We start from the raw sequence: 22220 nt of genomic DNA, 5'->3' as shown, positions 1-22220 counted from the left end.
AAACCAAATTTACTTATTTCAAATAAGTTACTTATCTACTATTGTAAGTAGAAAAAAGTAACATATTTGGTGGTATCCAAACGGGCCCTAATCGACCTATGCACCATACTCCATAGTAGAAGATCTTTTCTATGAAATATTTAAGCTTTTATGAGTTAGATGATAACATTTCTTTTGAACCATTTCTTTATTGGCCACTCTATAAAAGCACCAAGACTTTTCTTTTTAGTTGAACTTTTAGTTTATATCGTATTCATCATGGGTCCCATGATATCATATCAAAAGCTTGGATGACTGAATAATCGTCCCATTTCTACAAACTAATAGCCCAGGCAACACTCTAAAGTTTGACTTGGGTAGGGTCATTGCATGTCCACTTCTAAAAGTTGCACATGTTGTATTTTAAATTATTTTAAAATAATTTTGTGTTTCAAAATATCCATTGGGACGGGCTATGGTTGTGGCCATAAATGCCCTATGGATGTGTCTTTTCACTTAAGTCTGAAAGGTTGCATCCTTTCATATTTTATTTTGAAAAGTTATGTCTTCTGAAGCCTAAGGGTCGTACCAATTGGGTTTAAACCCAATAGTCACAATCCTTTGTGAAAGGGTGTCTCCACACCCTTAAGAGTGTCTTCACAAAGTCTATAAATAGACTTCTGATTTTAAGTTTTGGAATGGATTAGAAAATCAGGTTTCCTCTTTAAAATGTGTTCAAGTATCTTCTAGTTCGAGTTAAGACTACAAGTGGTTTGAGCCCGTGTACAGTGAGTGTACCGCTGGGACCAAGTCATAGTCGTTGTATCCTGGAGGTCGATTGCTCTGGAAACGTATTGCACTTGGGACGTTGTCCAAGGGGAGCAAATTCGATTTCAAGACGAGTGACTCATGTCACGCCTCGACTTCTATAAACCGATAAAATTTCTCTTTTTCTCAATTTAAATTTATTTTATTTGAATAGTTTTTCAAACTCCATATCCCAACAGCACATGCTCTTTTTCTTTTTTTTTTTCATGGGACCTTAGTCTACATGGGGCTTACCCTCGGTTTGGAACAGTGAATCTCAGTCATTGATTTGTTATTTGTAATTCCATCATTAAAAATTTTAAGTTAAAAATATAATATAGTTAGTCAAAATTTGGGAAACTTGGCATACAGAGTGAGCCTGAGTTCCTAGTTTTTGAATAATGTTTAAACCTTTAACCCTATTATTTTTTTTCTTTAAAAAAAGAGATGATACGATATCTAGTGCAAACCTAATAAGGTAGAATCATCTCTATGTAGCAGTAACAAGTGCTACAAGAGAAGGAGAATATAAGCTGGAGAAGGAGAGCAAAGAAAGAGAGGAAAGAGAGTTTAAGAAGGAGAAGGACACATTATCCTCTAACTAGGTTGATTCATTCCTAGCTGACTAATTGCTAGCTCTTTGATTCTCATGTGTCTACATGTGATGTACAGTCCATATACATATACAACATCGTCTTAATACGGGGAAATACACACAAATTTTCAATGAGAACTATCATTCAAAACTATTTTATGATGGTATCAGAGCCGTTTTTTTAGTCCGGGTCTTTGATCCAACATTTTTAGATATTACTGTGCCTACTAGAGTATACATTTCACCAAACATACTTATCTTCTTAATAAGTAGAAACTAAGATAAGTTACTTGTGGCATAAGTAACTTATCTAAAGCAACTTAAGATCCAAACGGGCCCTAATTATCCAAGTCATTGCATCAAAATCCAATCCTTTTGTGGCGGTCCAACTAGGGTTTTGACTCTTCCCAGATCGCCGACAAGCACTTGAGGGAGTACTTTGGTCCAGACAATTACAAGGAGTTGCTTTGAATACACGTCCCAAACTTGTAGGAGGGGAAACTAGTGGACATGCCATGTTTGTGGGTTGGGATGGAGTGCCTAAAGATTGGGAGATGACCTGATGGCTGTGAGTTGAGTTAACTCACTTGACTTGAAGTTGAATTGGTCCCTCTCACCTGAGTTGGGAGTAACTTGTGGTATTGAATTAGATCGGGTCCAATTGGGTCCCAGTCAACTCAGACGAGTTACATCATACTCTTTCGAGTCGTAAAACCATAGTCTAAATGGAAATCGCATGCATGCAAAATACAAGCATGTGGCTGGGATATCCAGTATGTATGAAAGTGCCTGTAACAGGTCATCAATTGCCTGCGGCCATAAGCTTCATGGTCCATCATGGCGTATGTGTTATATCCATTTCGTTCATTGGTTTTAGCAGCTCATTTTAATGCATGAGCTAGCCCAAACACGAGGCAAAGCCAAAGTTCAAGTGGACTACACCATAGGAAACAATGGGGATTGAAGGCTCAACATTAAATACTTTTTTTTTTGGGTAGTAAAAGTTTTGATAGATTTGTTTTCCCTTTACCCAGGCTGGAGTACTCTTTTTTTTTTTCCAGGCACGCACACACACTCACGCCATAGTGGAATTTCACCACCTATGGGTACTCGATGACTGGGTGTTGAAACTCCTGGGAGTTTACCACTGGAGTAAGAGTAAGGACCCTCCGGGTCAGAGTACCTTATGAATGAGTTAGATGAAAAGAAAAGCGTTAGGAAGGTTCACACACTAGGTGTCAAATCCCCATTATTTCCTTTGGTGCATTGCAATTGAGCTTTATATTTACCTCAAACATCTGTTGGGATTTTGGCCTGCGGAATCACACAGATCTGAATCTAGGATAGCAATATAATGGCACCAGCAAACACAAGAGAACACACAAATTTAGCGTGGAAAACCCTTTTGGGAAAAAACCACGGCATAAAGCGACAAAATTTCATTATGAAAGCATCAATTACAAAAAGAGAGGACTTACCCGATTCGAACAACCTCGAATCTCACCATTGCTACACCCTTTGATAACCCTATAACCCTTTAGAATACCTTTAGGAAGCCTTAGAATACTTTAGAATAGCCCTAGGGACCCCTATTTATAGTTTAGGAAACTTCCCTTTCGCACCCTTGTGAAACCGCCTCAAATTTCCGTAATCCGCACAAGATCCGGACTTGAATCTACGTAACCTCGACTGTTCGAGCGGCCCAGACACCAAAAATCCATGCTCGCTGGACTTCGAGTTGAGATGACCTCGACTAGCCTAGCGACCCGCTTGACCGGTCGAGTAGTCTACTCGACCGGTCGAGCAACCTAGAAGATTTAAGACATCTTCTCTGATAACAATCTCCACCATGTCTTCAATCTTCAAACGTGTAGCTCCTTAACCTCTTCTCTTATCTCTGCATTACATCATAGCTTCTCGTGCAGACTCCATCCTTCTTTTCCGCCATCGCCAAGCCCAGAGAAGTTATACAGAACTTGAACTTCTCTTAAGGAACGATCTTGGTGAGCATGTCTGTCGAATCTGAATCCACATACCCAACCAACTTTGCTCCTGTCTTCTCAAAAAGTAAAGACGTAGTCTTCTTACCATCTCACTTCTACCTTTATACCCTACTTTTCTCAAACTGAAACTTGAAATAACCTAATTTATATGGAAACCCCCGCATTGAAAAGGCTCATGAGACATCCGCTTTTCCTCATCTCGCGGGACAAAATTTCCCGGGAAAACTTGAGGAGAGCCCGGTAGGGAACCTTCGCTTTACTGGCCACACCTCCGATTTAAACCTCCCAAAAATTCCAATAACCAAACTTACCCTCCTTTCCCTCTCCAAATCATCTTTCCCCCATCCTTCATCCAAAAGTCCTTTAACTAATCTTAAGAAGATTTTGACATGTCAAATTGGTATCACATACACAATTCCCTCCCAGAAGGAATCAAAACCACCGCCCATAACAGGAACTACAACCTCCTACAAATCTTTTTCCCCTTTAACTTCAACCGCTTTGCTTCATGAGATCCGCTTTTCCCAATTTTCCTTTGGGAATTAGACTCCCATATCCTTCCTAAGTACATTGATAACCAAAGAAATACGGAATCAAAGCACTTTTCCTTGGCCAATACCAAACCATCCCTTCCCCCTTTAAAACCCCAACCTCGCCCTTTTTTCTTCAAAGATCACCATAAATTCCACCCACCTGGAATCCACCCATTCCATATGTGTGGGACAACGAATCCTCAATCCTTTTTACCTTTACTTCCCAAAAGGGCCATTGAGCCATCCGTGAAGATAATCCTCCCCAAGATCCCCATTACCCGCCATATCTTGCATCATCGTGTGATTCTTCAAAGGCGTCCCCCTCGTATCCTTGCCGCCCTGCCTTTTTGTCCCGCTCAGTCCATGCCCAACATCCACCACGGAGGTAATTTGCTACATCCACTCACTCCACCTTTTTCTCCCGATCAACCCGTAAAGTTGATCCCCGCTTTATGATTACCCGGCCCCCTTGATCCTTAAGAGCCCATCTCGTACTTGCATCCTTTTTGCCTCGTCACCAAGGAAAATCAAAGTCAAGGGGAATTTGCCTAAATCCAGGAGCTCCCCCCCCCATCAAACATTTGTCCCTTTATAACCCCTGCCCCTTAGTCCCAAAAGGCATTTAAAAATCCTCCCCCCGCCCCTTGATTTGGGGACTAACTTCCTTTGAGAATTCCATTTTGAAAAAATTTCCTTTCTTTAAATTTCCATTTCCCTTAAGAAATTTAGGCCCCTTTATTTTTGGGCCCCCATTAATTCCTTTAATCCCTACCTCGAGGAAAAGAATTGCCCCTTCGGCTTATTTTTCTCTTCTTCATTTAATTTCACAATTTATTCTTCAACCCTTTTTAAAATTCCAAAATACTTTACCTTTCCCCCTTCCTCTTAAATTTTAAACCAAAGAACCCTTACCTTTTCGGGGAAATTTTTTTGCATGCATTAAATTTTCCCATCCCAGCTTTCTCTAACCTTTCCTCATGAAATAAAATCGATGGGTTTTATTGTTTCCAATATATGTTTGATCTATACTGTCCAACAAACTAGAAGACATCTTATCTTCATCTTTCAAAATTATTTTCCTATAAAAAACAAATTTGTTCAAATTATTAAATTCTCAAAGCCTCCTTCCCCCATTGTACAAATGATATCCGCTTCAAGGATAACAATACAATGATACCAAGCAAACACAAGAGAACACAGATTTAATGGGGAAAACCCTTTTGGGAAAAAACCACGGCACAAAGCAAAAAAATTCCACTATGAAAGCATCAATTATAAAGAGAGAAGACTTACTCGATTCGAACAACCTCGAATCTCACCCTTGCTACACCCTTTGATAACCCCAGAACCCTTTAGAATACCTTTAGGAAGCCTTAGAATACTTTAGAATAGCCCTAGGGACCCCTATTTATAGTTTAGAAAACTTCTCTTTCGCACCCTTGCGAAACCGCCTCAGATTTCCGTAGTCCGCACAAGATCCGGACTCGAATCTGCGTAACCTCGATTGGTCGAGCCGAGTCCTCGACTGGTCGAGGGACCCCCTCGACTGGTCGAGCGGCCCGAACACCAAAAATCTGTGCTCGCTGGACTTCGAGTCGAGATGACCTCGACTAGCCTAGCGACCCACTCGACCGATCGAGTAGTCCACTCAACCGGTCGAGCAACCCATAAGATTTAAGATATCTTCTCTGATAACAACATCATGTCTTTAAAATGAGAGGGTGAAATGAGTAAACCTAGAGGCTAGAAGATATAATGCGTACTTCTTGATAGTCCCATGAAGCTCAGGGCTGCAGGAATATTTCCCTACTGGGCTATACCAGGCACTATAACTTATGTTGAGGTTTCATGAAAAAGTGTCACTTATACGAGCCAATGCACGGTTAACAATGAAAAAAGTAACATCATCGTTTCACAAAAAGTAACTTTGCTTTCATTAGAATCATACCCATGATGACACATGTGGTGTTTTTTTTTATGGAGTCACATTGGGCTACATAAGCCTCTTTAACCAGATGTTACACTATATACCCTTACACATTGACGTGACTTATTTTTATTTTTATTTACCATATTACCATACACACACTAGCTATGGAGCACTCACACATTCGTAGATTTTGAGAAGGCATTGGCTACTCTTCCTACCACCAGCCTGGTGGTCGGTGCTCCGTGGGCTCCACATGATGTATGTATTTCATCCATTCATTTCATCCATTTTTACGGGTCATTTTAGGGCTTGGTATAAAAAAATGAGAGGAATATAAATCTCAAGGACCACACCACTGGAAAACAATAGCAATTGGATATCCACCGTTAAAATCCTCCTGAGGCCCAATCTGTTGATTAGGTCATACAGGCCCAGATGAAGGGAAAAAACAAAGATCAGCTTGATCCAAAATTTTTATGGCCCCCAAAAAGTTTTTAATGGTCGACGTTCGTTCAAAATTGTTTCCAGTAATGTGGTCAACTTAAGATTGTGATATACCTAATTTTTGGTCTCATACCATAAAATGATCTAGAAAAATAGATGGACAGCATGGATGAAACACATAAATCATGGTGAGGCCCACAAAGCACCGACCATCAGCCATTGGCCGGTGGCAGGGGAGTAGCCAATCCATTTTAGTAGATTTTCATATCAATGGGAACTTGAACTCATGATCTTGTTTGGCAAGTCTATTGCTGAGGCATGAGTAAGGACCACGTGACATTATTTTCTTGTTATATAGGCTCATCCACATAAGCTCATTTTAAGAGAGATCCAAAACTCAAGTGGGCCATACCATAGGAAACAGTGGGGATGGAGACACCCACCACTGGAGTCTTCCTGTTCCCATCATGATGTTTAGGTGCCATCCAACCGGTTCGTGAGGTGACTTCCACCTAGATGAAGGGAAAATATAGAAAACTTCTTTGATATCAAGGGCGAGCGTTCAATCCTCACTTGTGTGGCTAGGTCGCTCATTCTTAAAATGAGCTGATGAAAGGAGTGGACGAATGGAGTAGATATAACACAAACAAGTGGTGGGTCTCACAGGCAAATCTTATCCCTATTCACATCTCTTTGATGGAAGAAAGAGAACTATACACACAACTAGCCCATTTCCAAAGGGCAATTTGGGAACTATGACATTGGTCTTGGTGTGTAGTTAGATGTGTACACCAGTCGAGTTAGCTCATTAGCTCGCTTGGATCAACTTGGAAAAACTTGACTTCACTCGGATCGAAATTGTGTTCGAGCCAAGTCGAGCTAGTTTTAATGAACTCGAAACACTTCGAGTCGAGTCCGAGATAGACCTAGCTCGTCTCGGATCGACTCAGATTGATTTTTGAGTCAAGTATATATAGGTTTTTTTTAATTTAAAAAAACTCTTACCCATCCGCACAACCCTAACCTCAGCGGTCAAATCGTCTTAAGTCAACTCTCGCCCGTTCGCCCAACCCTAACTCTAGCGCCCAAATCGTCTCGCCCATTCGCCCAAATTCTCTTGGCCGTTTGTTTGACCAAATCGTCTTGGCCGTTCACCCAAATCCAAACCAAACTTCTCGCTGTTCTTTAGCGCCCGACCGATGATTACTCTTCTTCTACGTATGTCCGGACGACCGAAAACTGAAAGTGAGTCTCTTCTCCTCTCTCTCCATTTTTCCAACATTTGTCCGGTGAGTAGTGTTTGTCTTATTAGTGGATCCCACTGACTGAGTGGCTTTGGTACAGTCGTATGATGGCTATGGCTCAATCAGATGGTCAGATGTCTCAGAACCAGACCACTAGTAGCTCTGGTACAGTCAAACGGTCGAACGTCTCAGACCCCACTTGAACTCAAAATCAGCTCAAAGACTCGAGCTTAAACTCGGCTCGAACTGGACCAAGCTGAACTGATCTGCTGATCCAATCTTGAAGGCTGAGCCGAGCCCGAGTTAAAGACTCTAGCTGGCCGAGTCGAGACGAGCTGCTCGGATCGACTCGTGTACACCTCTAGCCTAAGAACGGTGTAGTGGGTGCATCTTATATGGGTCGCGAATATCCTACACCGCCCTGTCTCTGCAGGGACCAAGGAGACCGTGAGAGTGAATTCCATCACGATGTTTGCGTGAAATCTACTTCATCCATCATTTAAGCCAGATCATATTAGGGTGCGGGCTTAAAAATCAGGCTAATTTAAATCTCAAGTGGGCCATACCACAGAGAATAGTGGGGATGAGACATCCACCATTGAAACCTTCATGGGGCCATCAAAGCTTAGGATCAGTTTCATATTTGCATTTTCCGTTGATCCTGGAAGGACTCGCATCATGAACAGGTTAGTTGGTATGGGTGGCATATAAACATCATCGGTGGGCCCCAATAAAGTTTCAATGGTGTGCATCCATCCTCACTGTTTCCTTTCCTTTGGGTCTCGCAACCAATGAACGGAGTGGATGTCGCGCTGGGCTCCACCGGCCTTTTGTTGCAAGGGCTCCCTACTCGTAGGAAATATCGCGTCCTCTTGCATGCACCCTCGCCCACTTGAGTGTTGGATAAACTTCATTTTTGGTCTCACGTCCTAAAATGATCTCTCGAAACGGATGAACGGAGTGGATTTCTCAAGAACATCGGTGGGTCCCACCCAGCAGCGAAAGGCTTCCGCATGGAATCCCGCGTCTCTGTCAATAGCCACCTCGCTATTGACGACGGGAAACGGATTAGCTACTCCCCTGCCACCAGCCATGCGCCGTTGGTCCATGCTCTGTGGGCCCACCATGATGTATGTGTTTCATCCATGCCTTTCATATATTTTTCTAGATCATTTTACGATATATGACCAAAAATGAGGTATATAAAATTTCAAGTGGACCACATTACAGGAAACAGTGTTGAATGAATGTCGACCATTAAAAACCTTTTGAGGGCCATAAAAGTTTTGGATCAATCTAATCTTTGTTTTTTCCCTTCATCTGGGCCTGTATGACCTGATCAACAGATTGGATGTCAAATAAACAGTACAATGGGCCCTATGAGGATTTTAATGATGGATATCCAATCAAAATTGTTTTCCTTTCGTGTGGTCTACCTGAGATTTATATGCCTGTCATTTTTGGGATAAAGCCCTACAATGATCTTTAAAAATGGATGAAACAAATACATCATGGTGGGGCCCACAGAGCACCGACCACCGGCCACCGGGCTGATGGCAGGGAAAACGGATTGGCTACCCCCTGCCACTGGCCTGTGGCTGGTAGTCGGTACTCTGTGGGCCCCACCATGATGTGTGTGTTTAATCTATTTCGTTTATCCATTTCGGATCATTTTATGGCTTGACACAGAAAATTAGAGGGATATAAATCTCAGGTGGAACACACCATATGAAAACAATAGTGATTGGATATCTACCATTAAAATTCCCCTAAAGCCCAATGTACTGTTTATTTGAAATCCAATCTGTTGATTATGTCATACAGACCCAGAAGAAGGGAAAAAACAAAGATCAGCTTGATCCAAAACTTTTATAGCCAAAAAACAAAGATCAGCTTGATCCAAAACTTTTATAGCCCGCAAAATTTTTTTAATGGTCAAAGTTCATTCAACACTGTTTCGTGCAATGTGGTCCACTTGAGATTTGGATATAACTCATTTTTGGTCCCATACCATAAAATGATTTAGAAAAATAGATGAACGGCATGGATGAAATACATAAATCATGGTGGGTGCCAAATAGCACCGACCACCAGCCATTGGCTGGTGTCAGGGGGAGTAGCTGATCCGTTTGGCGACGCTGTCAGTACGCAATCCGCGTCCACCCAGGACGGTGCGGCCGTTACCGTGGGCTAATCTAGATGTATGTATGCTATATCCTACCGTCCATCTTGATGTATGTATGCTAAATCCACGCCATCCATCTGTTTTTCCAAATCATTTAGGCCGCACCTAATCCATTCTTGAGTTTAACACCGCTGGTTGGGAAAGTAAAGCCTTTCAACTGTTCGTTTTTTAAAGAAAAAAGTTAATGAAATTGCATTTCCTTTCTATTTAAAACCGATTGCATTGTAATTAAGATAACTTTTTTTTTTTTTTTTTTACGTTCAAAATTGCAAATTAATCTTTAAATTAAAAAATTTAAAGAATAAAATTGTACTTTCTTATTGAGGAGGCAAATGCAAAGGCAACCATTTGCCATAGTATCTCCACTTATCAAGCAAGTTCAACCATCTTGTAATCGGAAACTGAATACTTTCCTCAGTTTATATTCTATCCAAACATGCTTTTAAAAGAAACTGACAATCAAAAGTGACCCCACATGATGGATGGTCCAGATCAATGGCTGAACATATATTATAACCAGTATGGACCATATAGTTTCCTAATCACTAATCGAAGGGTTAGGATCATCAAATTAATGTGTCTTTGAAAAGGGATGGTCCCAATCAATAAGTGGACTTTATCTACTATAATCAATATGGGCCTTTCAATTTTTCTATCATTGATCAGATGGTTAGGATCATCTTATCAAAGTTCCTTTAAAAAAATGGATAATCAAAGGTGAGCCCACCTATTGGACATTCTAGATTGTCGATTGAACTCTTTATTACAATCAATACAGACTGTCCACTTTCATAACTAATAAGGGATGGCTAAAATTATCATATCAAATTGCTTTTTAGGAGGCATTCATGATCAAAGCTGGGCCCACATAATAGACCGTCCACATCAATGGTCAGATGTATATTACAATGAATATTGGCAATTCATTTTCCTAACATTAACCAAATGGTTAAGCTCATTAGTCAAAGTACATGTTACAATCCCTTTATCTCATATCTTAGGCCCCACATCTCATGGGTTAGGTCCTCGGTTGAATTCCCTTGTGGGCCCCACTTCACATGGGTTCCGCTTTATATGAGCCACCACCTCTCACAGGCCACCCACCCAGAGTGTGCCCTTTCATCCCTCAAATATGAGACCTCTTGCTCTGATACCACTTTTATGCAAGACAACTAATCACTTGTTCTAAAGCTCAAACTGATAGAGCATGGTGAATCAATCCCTTTATCTCATAGCCCAGGCTCCATATCTCATGGGTCAAGTCATCGGCCGAAACCCCTCTTTGTGGGCCCCACTTCACATGAGTTCCGCTTCACATGAGCCACTCGCCTTACACGAGCCGCCCACCTCTAGTGTGCCCCTACATCCCAAAGGCCACTCCACTCAATCCCGGTGTGAAAATGCCACTGCATTAGGTAGTATTTTTGATATTTAATTCCAATTCCAAAATAGTGCATTGTTCACCAAACATAGTTAAAAATTGTTTTGGATTAACACAATGTGTTAACCGTTATGTGTAAAAATGCGTGCATTCATAGGTATGAAGTCCGGTCGGACATCTATGCGCGTTGCGTGGTCGGCTAATGCGAGTCATGACCAAGGAGAGCTCCTCAACGGTTAGAAAACGGTAATCTACTGTATGTGATTTGTCCCTCCAACGACTCTACTCGCCAAGAAATGAAGTGTCTCTACCTTCTTTGGAAGAGGGCGAGCACCGAGCTCTCCTACGGCCGTTTCCAAAGTCCTACCCCGTATGATAAGATGAAGATGATGGTTATCAAGGTGTCACTTGTTTCACCAAGGAAGGGAGCTTGGTCTTAGTGCTCGGGCGCGAGCAGGTCGGTAATTCGATAAGGATGTTCAACCATAGTCGACTAAGGGCCCAGCTCAGGGAGCTCTTCCTCAGGACGGCCGTGAAGATCAACTCGGTTGGTCGGCCTCGACCTCCTACCATATGTTTTCAGAGCTTGACTGTTGTGGGTCAAATATTGCATATCAGACCCGGTTATTGCATGGATTTACAAGCATGATACCGTTTAATGGCCCGATTTAATCGTATTTGTGATGCAGAGTATATTTACGAGCACAGACTGGAAAGGATGCTAAAAGCATGAATTTAAAGCTCAGGCATCACCAAGGCATTGGACGGGGCCCCATGGGACCACGATCGAGGATTTACACGTCAGAGATCAGAGAAATTCTAGCCACTCATCTCAAACAGGCCTAAAAGATGTCCATAATGCAAGATCATAGGGTTCCCACTATCTGATCAGTTCGAAACGTCATATATGGCCTGAAGACCTTAAATAAGCCGTACACGTCAAATTTCAGTAGTTGGATACCTATGGAAGTGGTCTAACGGTCAAATCAGCCTATGAATTATTGATCTGAGGCCCACTTGATATTCAAAGATGCTTCAAACTTAGGCTTTATCCATTAGATGATATGAGAAAAGATGTGAACGGAACGGATTTCTCACAACCATCATGATAATGACCCATGAGCATCACATGTGTACAGAGTGTATGTGCACTCAATGTGCACCGGATTGAGAAACCCGGTCAAAGTCGGTCTTGACCGACTTCCTTCTCCAAAACGGCAACTGCCGTTACAGCGAAATACGCTATCATCGTCGGTTAATGTTGTGGGCCCCACCCATTGTCCATATGAAGAATCCAAGCCATTCATCGGATCCATAACGGCCTGCTCACCAAGTCCTAGGTGACAGAATTTCAGTGTACAGCGGATATTGATCTTTAACTGCCCAAACGTGTGACGGACGGTTGAATGAAAACATCCCTGGACCACACCGATTTTTATCCAAAAACAGTGATTCCCGCCTGGTTTTTCGAGCTGCAACTAATGGACGGAATGGATTTCCACTAAGACATTGATAATGGCCCACCGTCCTTCACAGCGTAAAGAAATACGCAGGCTCTGCTTTGCGCCCGCCCGAGAAGTCCGGCCGCAGTGGGCCTCTGTGCGATCAAAGGGATGATCGGATCGATGATCCGATCCGTCCAGAAGATGCAGAGGGGGGTCCTGACCCCATCCATGGAAACAAATCAGAGTTAGGGATAATCTTTCGTCCCAAAACTCAGTCAAAACGCAAGCGCGGTTTGCGTTTTTGCTACGTAAGCCACCAACTCTGCGTAAAAGCTTCGCAGCAACTGAGACTTCGGCGTGAAATCTCCACATCCCAGCCAACCGGAGGAAACTCTGCTCCGACTACACTTCTATAAAGGAGAGAGGAGAAGAAAGAGAAAATTCATTCAATTTCCAAGAAGATCAACAGGCAGCCGGTGGGAGTTTGTTTCTCTTTCTTCTTTGTTTTTATTTTTTTCCTTAATACTTTTGAAAGACTTCTAGCCTCACCATGTTCATGTTAGGCTAGACCTCTTAGCTAGGGCTAAGAGGTGAAGCTTGTAATCTGATAGGAGGATTTATGCGTGTGCCTTTTGTGTAGATTAAAGGGATTTTGATTTAATTTTACTATGGGAATATTTTTGGTTTTTAATGGTCTATTGTGATTGAAATTACAATGGGTCTGCAATGGCTTTGAGTATTTCATTTTCCTTATTTTGATTATGGTGTCAGGAAGCCCTGTTGTTCGCCATCGTCTCCTGGGCATGGTTGGATGGCGGTACCCTTCCTAACCTTCATAATCATCTGATTGGTTGGTAATTAGTTTAATTCCGTTGTTGACTTTGTTTCCTGGGCATGGTTTGATGATGGAATCTATTCTAATTCCTATATCTTTCATCCCTTTAAAATTATATCAGAGGAAGTTCAGTTTAAGTTCCATGATTTTTGAAGCAGCCATAAAGATCTCTCTGATCTCTACAAGTGGATCCTCTGAATCCCTAGTTTCCTACCTTTGAATTCTACATATTTTACTATTTCATCATTATCCCTCAAATCCACCTGATTTAGATTTCATCTTTTTATAGTTCTAGTTATTTTCAGATTACGTGCAGGTATCAATCTTTTGGGATTCGACCTCGGTCTTACCGAGTTTATTACTACATCACAACCCTATACTTGGGGAGTGAACATTGACCACGGCCCACCAAAGGGCCTGAGTCGGAAAGCTCCTCCTTAGGGCGGCTGTGTAGGTCGACTCTGATGCTCGGCTTTCGTCTCGGTCTTCTACCGCATGATTTTAGATCTTGACTACTTGATCTTATCTCCACCGGAGATCTCACGAAACAGTTGAGAAACATACGTTGAAAGCACGCCCTGATTAAGGGGCGTTTCTATCCACGTAATCAACTCCGCAAGGCCATAAATAAGGGCCCCTCCAATGGTGAAAGGTACGCACATTCAACCCCATGAACCAGTGAACTATCTCTTCTACTGGACCCAGCTTGCTTGATTCTAACTTAGGCATCGGAGGGTCCCCTGCGATAGCCAGGGTCTCTTTTGTCTTCTTCATGTGTAGGTACTCGAAGGTCCGGTGAGGGTTGACTAGAAATCTGCATCAACACTAACCAAACAGAGTTTAAATTTTATACAGAATAAACTTCTCTAGAATTCCTTTTGTTTTTCTTCTTTCTATTGTTCATGCATCCAAACGACTGGTATATGGTTTGAGATGTTATACTACGACTCAGGCCTAAAGGTGGCACAATACTTGCATGTTTTCGTTCTGTACATGTATTGGCAGGTGGGGCCATGTAGAGATTCAACCTGTTGATTTTAATCAGCCCCACTTTGGAACTGTAAGTCCCAAGAACAGAAAATTCTAACCCTCCAGGCAGTGGGCAACAATTAGTATTGAAAGAGAAAACTTGGGAATGCTTCCCATTCAGTCAGGGAAGATGTCATGTTACATGGAATTTTCGGCTGATGGGGTATCCATGGTGGAGGCCACCATATCAACCAAGGGCCGACTTGTATCGATCGAAACCCAAAAAATACTGCACAATCTCTTGGCCCAATTATTGTATAACATCTCATGTTTTCAATTAGCTCCCTTATTTCATGATAGTAAAAATAAAAATAAAAAAAATCATAGGCTGTTGAAGCTCGGATATGCGGGAAAAACTGTGTAAAATTGTAGGGGTGTTTTGGTTTTCTTCCTTTTTCTCTGTCTTTTTATTCGGGTTCACCGCCGGAGCCCATAGAGTGATGGGACTCGATACCCGGTCTTCCCTCTAGAAGAGGGTATATACTTCCAACTCAAGACTCTTGATGTGGATGCAGTCTTTTTATTTTCAGTTGATCATATAAACAGTTATTACATGGGATTTAGTAAAGAGTTGTTTGACATCTGAATAAGGCTGCATTTGTATACTATTGGACTGAATTGCAATAACCGGTTTGATGTTTGGGTATGTGGAAAAGAAAAGAAAATAAAAGAATAGGTACTAATTTTGCAATTATTTTCATCAGCACTATTGAAAAATAGATTTCATTTTTAGGGTCTTGTTTGGATAGCAGATGGGAATATCATTTTCCTCCCACAAAGGTCACCTAGTTTCTTTATTCTAGAGAATCCTTACTATGGAAAAGTCTAGTGATTGCTTTGTGGAATCCATTATTTTCTTTACTATCCAATTGTATACTGTGCAATCTCTGATATTCAAACATGGCCCCAATAGAAATGGTTATATTGTAATTTCATGAGCACTCCTTTCGACATACCAGGCTCGAAATTGCAAGTATATTACTTTGAAGCTGGACTTGAGAAGAATGTAGCTGCAATTTGAGGATACTTCATCATTATGAATACTAAGGAATGCAGCTATCATCTTGCCACTTCCAATTAATTGAACTACATTTTGCAATTCAATCCAGTAGTGCATCCAAACACAGCCAATGGAAAAAATGAAAATTATGTAATTTGATAGGAGGGATTTCATTGCATACCAGGAGAGTGAACCGTTTTCTATAAAAATAGGTTGATGATTCTCCTTCCCCAACCAAGATTTATTAACGTTGATAGCTGCGCCCATCCAATCCAAAGTTGGGCTGAAAATTCTTGAAGGCTGGCTGACAAAAAAACCACAAGACTGTCAGCAAACATTAGGTGAGGAATAGCATTACGGCCTCATCAAATGGATAATTGGAGGAATTGAATAGAAAGATAGCATAGACAATATACTCCACCAATAGGAGTTTTATTGACACAAGCAGATAGGACGTGTTTGGATGCTCAATCGAATTGAATTGTAATGATTTGTTCAATAAAGAGTTAATGACCAAAGGAAGCTAGCTGCACATCATAATGGGTGGTCCCCATATTGCAATTACTATAATTCCAAGTCCAACTTGAAACACTTTGCAATTAGGGTTTTGGGTATTTTGAATTAAATTGTCACCACCACTCGGTCATTTCTGTAATATATTGGATGAATTGCAGTTCAGTTCAATCGGGCATCCAAACACATCATTAAAAAACATAAAAGACGCATGATTGGCATTTGTTCTGATGGTCAAATACACCCATCGTTTCTACTTTTTGGTAATATACAATTGCACATATGGGTGTACACAGCAATAAAAGTGGGAGTAAATAGCTGTTGTACTGATTGCCCAGTGAATGAGCCAAACTACAGAAGCATGAGAAAGCTTCATCTAACATTTTTATGGCTGTAGCCATAGTTCAACAACGCGAAAGCTTGACTTGATTTGATGTCCACCCGGGCTGAGTCAACTCGAAGAGTTGGCTGAATCTCTATTTGACTCGATTCAGTATTTAGTAAGGAATCTTAAAATCATTGGAGTAATAGTAGAAATTTGAACTTAGATAAGTAACATAAAATAGCAAAAACAGATAAAACCACTAGTATCCACTCTACCATGTGATTGAGAACTATAACTTGCCTGCTTACACCTGCTAAAGAAAACTGCTAGTATCCGCTCTAGCATGTTGAAAGGAAAATAACAGCTGAAGTGATATGAAATTGTCAAAATAACTGAAACAAAATGATTTACATTATTCAGTACTCATGATGGGATCATTACCATATGTTCGTGCAGCACAGTAAAACTCATCGTCGGGAGAGCTGGAGAGGTGAATTGTAGATGATTCATCTGGATTTGCACCACCTGAACTGGGTTTATTGGGATGTTGGTAGGAGGAATTGTATGATCTTCCAACTGAGTATATGCATGGTATCCAACAGTCTTGAGTCTGTACAAGTGGGGCCCACGGATCGGTGATGCAAACTATTGATCTTATGGAACCCCAATATGCCACAAATATCCCAGATTGGAAAATTCTAGCCATCCAATCTCCATTCTTCTTCCATTGATTGCTGATAGTTGCTTTTGCTCTCTCAATCGCCTATTAGCATGCCCATGCAAGGCTTAGGCTGGTCCCATAGGAGGGACTTTTGGGCTCATCCATGATGCATCAATGGACTGGATCACCGAACCATGGGCCCCACTTGTACGAACACATGGCCTGAGGATCTTATGCATATCGACATGTCAAGGATGTACAATGTATCTGTTGGTAACATTCATGGATTCTTTTATTAATCACTTGAATTTACAGTTTTTATTTTTCCATTTTTATACACCAACTTCCACCTATGCTAAGGTTGAAAAGGATTTAAGGCTCCCTCAGAGAAATTCTCACATTCAGCAACTTAAAGAAAAGAAAATCAAGTGTTCCACTAGAAGAAGTAGAATTTCAATGACTTCTACCTAGATATTCATGCAACTGAAGAGGATCATAACTATGGTTCAGAGACTGACCCAGATAGACTCGTTTGGTTCTGAGTCGACTCAGGCCTCACCCAAGTCTGGGGTGACTAGTGGTATCAAACTGGACCGGGTCCTACCAGATCCGAGTCAACTCAGACAAGTTGCATCAGACTCATCCGAGTCCTAAAACCATGCTCATAACTGAGGCAGATCAGACCCAGGTACCTGATAAAGCGAGTTAAATTTTCATTCGATCTGATATTTGTTCTTCTCAACTACAAAGCCTCTTCGGAAAATACATGTAGAAATATAATTTGAAAAAATGTACTTCACAGAATTGATGGAGTCCGTAATGACCACATCAGTAGTTCGTTCTTGCCTATTTCACAACATACCCACTAGATCTAGAGCAGAAGAATTCAATGATCAGTTTGCAAGATTCGTTAGCAGTTGGGTGGGAGGACAGAGTGGAAGTTCCAAAAATTGAGTGTTAATATCAGTCTTCAAAACCCACTCTCCAAAGACCAATGCAAGAAAAGAAGAGCGATTGACAGCATCATAGAAGTGCACCAAAATCCCCACATGAACAATGCCCATTCTTGAATCTGTGGAGCCGCTTGCTATCCCGAACGACGATCTCCCGTTGAGTTGATACCGAGAAGAATTTAATCAAACTATGGCAATCCCTACACATACTAATGCTCTTTACAACACGGATAGATGCGTCATCAGGCATGTTTATCAACCCAAAAGCAATAGCCAGCTTTTCGCTATGATGAACGTTAGAGGAATGTGCCTTCTCTTTATCCTCTTCATTGGCTATTTCTAAACTTCTTTCCGTAACATAACCCAAACTCTTTGCTTTCTCAAGTAAATTATCCAATAATCCATACATCTCTATGCTTTGAGAATGTGATCGGTCGTCAGCTCCAAACGAATACACCTTATCCTTGATTGTAATCCAACTCCAATCATTCAATTTTCCCACCTTCTCATCTTTCATTAGTTTCCTCACCTTCGACACATCATTCCATCTCCCAACTGAGAGATACATGTTCAACAACAAGACATATGCCTCAGCATCCTTAGGCTTGAGTTCGAGCAATCGATCAGCAGCGTAAAAAGCCAACTCCATATTCCCTTGACTTCTACAACCGGCAATCAAAATCGACCATATAACCTCACTGGGCCCAAAATCCATCTGCTTGATGAAAGCAAACGCGTCATCTAACCGGCCCAATCTCACAAACATATCGATCAAACATGCATAATGGTCCATAACCGGCCTGATCCTGTAATCCCTCTTCATCATCTCAAAGTAACTCAGTGCCTCGTCTACCATACCCGCGTGGCTACAAGCAGCAAGAACACCAACAAAGGTAATCTTATTCGGCGGCACTCCCGCTAATCTCATATCCTCGAAGAGTTGCAATGCTTCCTTGGACCGGCCGTGCTGCGCAAAACCCGTAATCATTGACGTCCAAGATATCAATGTTCTCGTTGGCATCTCCACGAAAGCTTTGCTTGCTTTCTCGATGCTTCCACACTTGTTATACATATTAACCAGCGCACTTCCCACAACAACATCTGATAAGAAACCCATTTTGATGGTCTGCGTATGGACCTGTTCCCCTTGTTCTAAGGCCACCAGTTTACTACAAACAGTCAATATACTTGAAAAGCTGAACAAATCTGGTTTCATGCCTGAACGGTTCAGTTTGAGGAAGATCTTAAGTGCCTCGATACCACTACGGTAAGCTGACAGGTTGTCCTTCCCATGGTCCATCATCTGGGCATGGCCCGCAATCATCGCATTCCACGTTATTAAACTGATCGTTTCCATCTCATTGAACAATCTTCGTGCCTCATCGATCCATCCGCACTTCAGGTACAGATACATTATTGAATTTTTAACCTGCAGATTTGATTCACACCCAAATTTAAAGCACAACGAGTGCACCTGCACCCCGACATCCAAAGCTTGCAATGTACAACACAAACTCAACACGCTTGTCAATGTGAATTCATTCGGCTCCACGTTTTCTGAAAGCATTTCCATGAACAATCTAAGACCCATATCAGCGTCGCCATTATCACTGCAAGCGGATATAACAGTAGTCCACGAGATAACGTTCTTCTCTGAAATTCTCCTAAAAACATTAACTGCGGACTCTAAGCTGCTACATTTTGAATAGAAGCTGCTAAGAGAATTACCCATACTCGTATCAGATTCAATCTGATATTTGATGGCGTACCCATGTATTTGCTTGCCCAATCCAATAGAATACAAGGAAGAACAAGCACTAAGAGCGGCGCCCAGCGTGTAATTAGTCGGATACATCCCAGATTCCAACAGTTCTTCAAAGACTTTGACAGCTATCTCGGGCTGCGAGCTATGAACATAACCTGTGATCAAAGCTGTCCAGGAGACGACGTTCTGCCGGGGCACTTTTTTGAAGAGCTTGCGAGCGAATTCCATGGCACCACATTTCGCATAGACGTTGATGAGGAACGTTGAAAGGAACAGATCTTGTTGGGCCCCAGCTTTTATGATGTGGGTGTGAATGATTTGAGCTTCAGAGACTGACTTCCTGTTGATGCATTCTTGCAACAGAGGAACATATAATGCTGTCTCAATTTTCGTGCTTTCCTTTAGGATGGATAGTGCTTCTCGGAAATCCAAACTTAGAAAATCTGAATTTCTTTCTGATGGTGAAATTGTGGAGCTTCTCTGATAAGAAATGCTCGGATTCTGATGTAGAAAATACATAACCAAGAGTCAGAGATAGAAAAATGGAGATTAAATTATGAGAAGAACCCATGATTCGGTATGGGAATTTTGAAAAAAAACACAAGCTAAGATTTAAAAAACCAGTAAAAGAAATGGGTTTTCAAAAAAACAACATGAATTCAGAAATTGAATTGAATACCCAAATGATTAGAATTTAGAAAATGAACAAGAAGGGAAAAAAAAAAAAAACCATGGTTCTTTCTATTGGAATTCTGACAAATACCTGCTGAGATTTGAAAATCAATAAATGAAACTTAAAAGGAAAAAGCTGAATTCTCGTATAAACTATAAAAAAAACCCAAAAATTTTCAGAAACCAACTTGAATTTTGAATTGTTGAATTTCACGAATCAAACAAAAAATCTTCGTGCCTTGAAATGAAAAAGAAATTGTTAGAAAAATGGGAAAATATCATCATTAAAAGGGGGGAAAAAACTGCACAATCTGCGCATGTATGCTAACTGGCACATGATCATTCTGTAACTAGCATAGGTTTGCATGGAAAAGTTCAACCAATTTCCAATATCCATGATTTGGGTTCCCCCCAAAAGCACAATTTGATCACCTACAGCCAGCTGCATGCTTGCTTAGCATGCAGCCCCCTGCCAACGTATCACTTGTCTCTAACATCCAATCCATATAACCAGCGGACACTGCCATGAAGACCACCTGGCATGAAAATGAGCCCGACCCACTTATCAGGCAGGGCACACCATTAAAATCAATGGATGGCTGACAGTCTGAGTCAGCATACCGGCGTGGCCCACTAAATGAGTGGATGGCATGGTTAAGAAGGTGATCTTCATGGTGGAGCCCACAGTTTACATGGCTCAGCTTTCATGCACACAGGAAGATGGACCGGCTGTAGGTGATCAGTTCTCCCCCACAATAAAATAAAATAAAATAAAAAATCCCCAGTGGGTAGACTATGATCGTTATGCATTGCAAAATTTAGAACAACAGCAGTATATTCTACAAGACTCTCTAATCTATGCATATGTGTACACACATACACACATATGAGCATTACTGGAAGAATTTCTTGAAGAGGGCCCATTTTTTCGATAATTCTCCCAAAAAAATTCTGGGTTTTATCCTAATTCGTAGAAGATTGGGTACCTGAATATTGTTCAAAGAATTTCATGAAAAAAAAATTGTGTGTTTATCGATGATTCTCTTAAAAAATATCTGGGTTTTATCATAATTTTGAGGTGGAGGGGAGATTTCTCTCTACACAAATTTCTCTGCCCAAACACAGAAGAATGAGTACCTGAGCATTATTCGACGAACTTCATGAAATTGAACATTAAAATGGCGGATTTTTCAATAATTCTCTTAAAAAAGAACTTCTGGGGTTTATTGTAATTTTGTAGAAGATTAAGTATCTCAGCGTTATTCGAACAATTTCATGAATTGCAAAAAGAATGGCGTATTTTTCATTAAATCTCTCAAAAAATTTCTGGGTTATTTTGTAAATTTGTAGAAGATTGAGTACCTGGTGAGAGTTGGAGGAGAATTTCCTGATTTCGGGCTCGAGCTTGAGAGTGCTGGTAGCAGCAACAGAAGGCAGAGAAGCCATGAGAGAGAGAGAGAGAGAGAGAGAGAGAGAGAGAGAGAGAGAGAGAGAGAGCTATCTTTTTTTTTTTTTTTTTTGAATTACATTATCTGCTCTGCTTCTTCTCTCCCTCGCCCTTCTCTTTCTAGAATGTGGAGGGAACCACAAGTTTCAGGATGAAATGAGATGCTATCCAAAGTGGGGCGCAATGAATGGATGATCTGGATTATCCAGCAGGCATCCATGTGGGGGCCGTAATGGATACATCCAGCATAAGGTGCCAGCGAAGCCAAGATACAAAAATCAGCCTGATAGAAAACTGAGGCCCGCGGCGCCCTATAGGAAGCAGCAGTGATAATGACGCCCACCGTTGAAATCTTCCGAAGGCCCACCTGATATTTATTTGCCATCCAACCCATTCAAAGGTCACATAGACCTGGCACAAATACCGGTTTGATATAAACTTTTGAGGCTCCCAAGAAGTTTTTAATGGTGGGTC

At 41.3% G+C, this 22220-nt stretch overlaps 1 protein-coding gene across 1 annotated transcript; it reads right to left on the bottom strand.

Annotated features, from left to right (window-relative positions):
- Positions 1-17598: 17598 nt before the first annotated feature.
- On the bottom strand, positions 17599-21982 carry LOC131218751 (putative pentatricopeptide repeat-containing protein At5g52630). Its single transcript, XM_058213519.1, has 2 exons — positions 21662-21982; positions 17599-20128 (listed from the first exon to the last, which is right to left on the bottom strand). Exons 1-2 carry the CDS (start codon positions 21743-21745, stop codon positions 17933-17935), a joined length of 2280 nt encoding a protein of 759 aa, XP_058069502.1. The 5' UTR covers positions 21746-21982; the 3' UTR covers positions 17599-17932.
- Between the last annotated feature and the right edge of the window lie 238 nt (positions 21983-22220).

This window comes from Magnolia sinica, chromosome 11 (genome assembly GCF_029962835.1).
Source record: "Magnolia sinica isolate HGM2019 chromosome 11, MsV1, whole genome shotgun sequence".
Taxonomy (NCBI): Eukaryota; Viridiplantae; Streptophyta; class Magnoliopsida; order Magnoliales; family Magnoliaceae; genus Magnolia; species Magnolia sinica.
The sequence above is the reverse complement of the archived record's forward strand: the minus strand, read 5'-3'. Positions and strand labels throughout refer to the sequence as shown.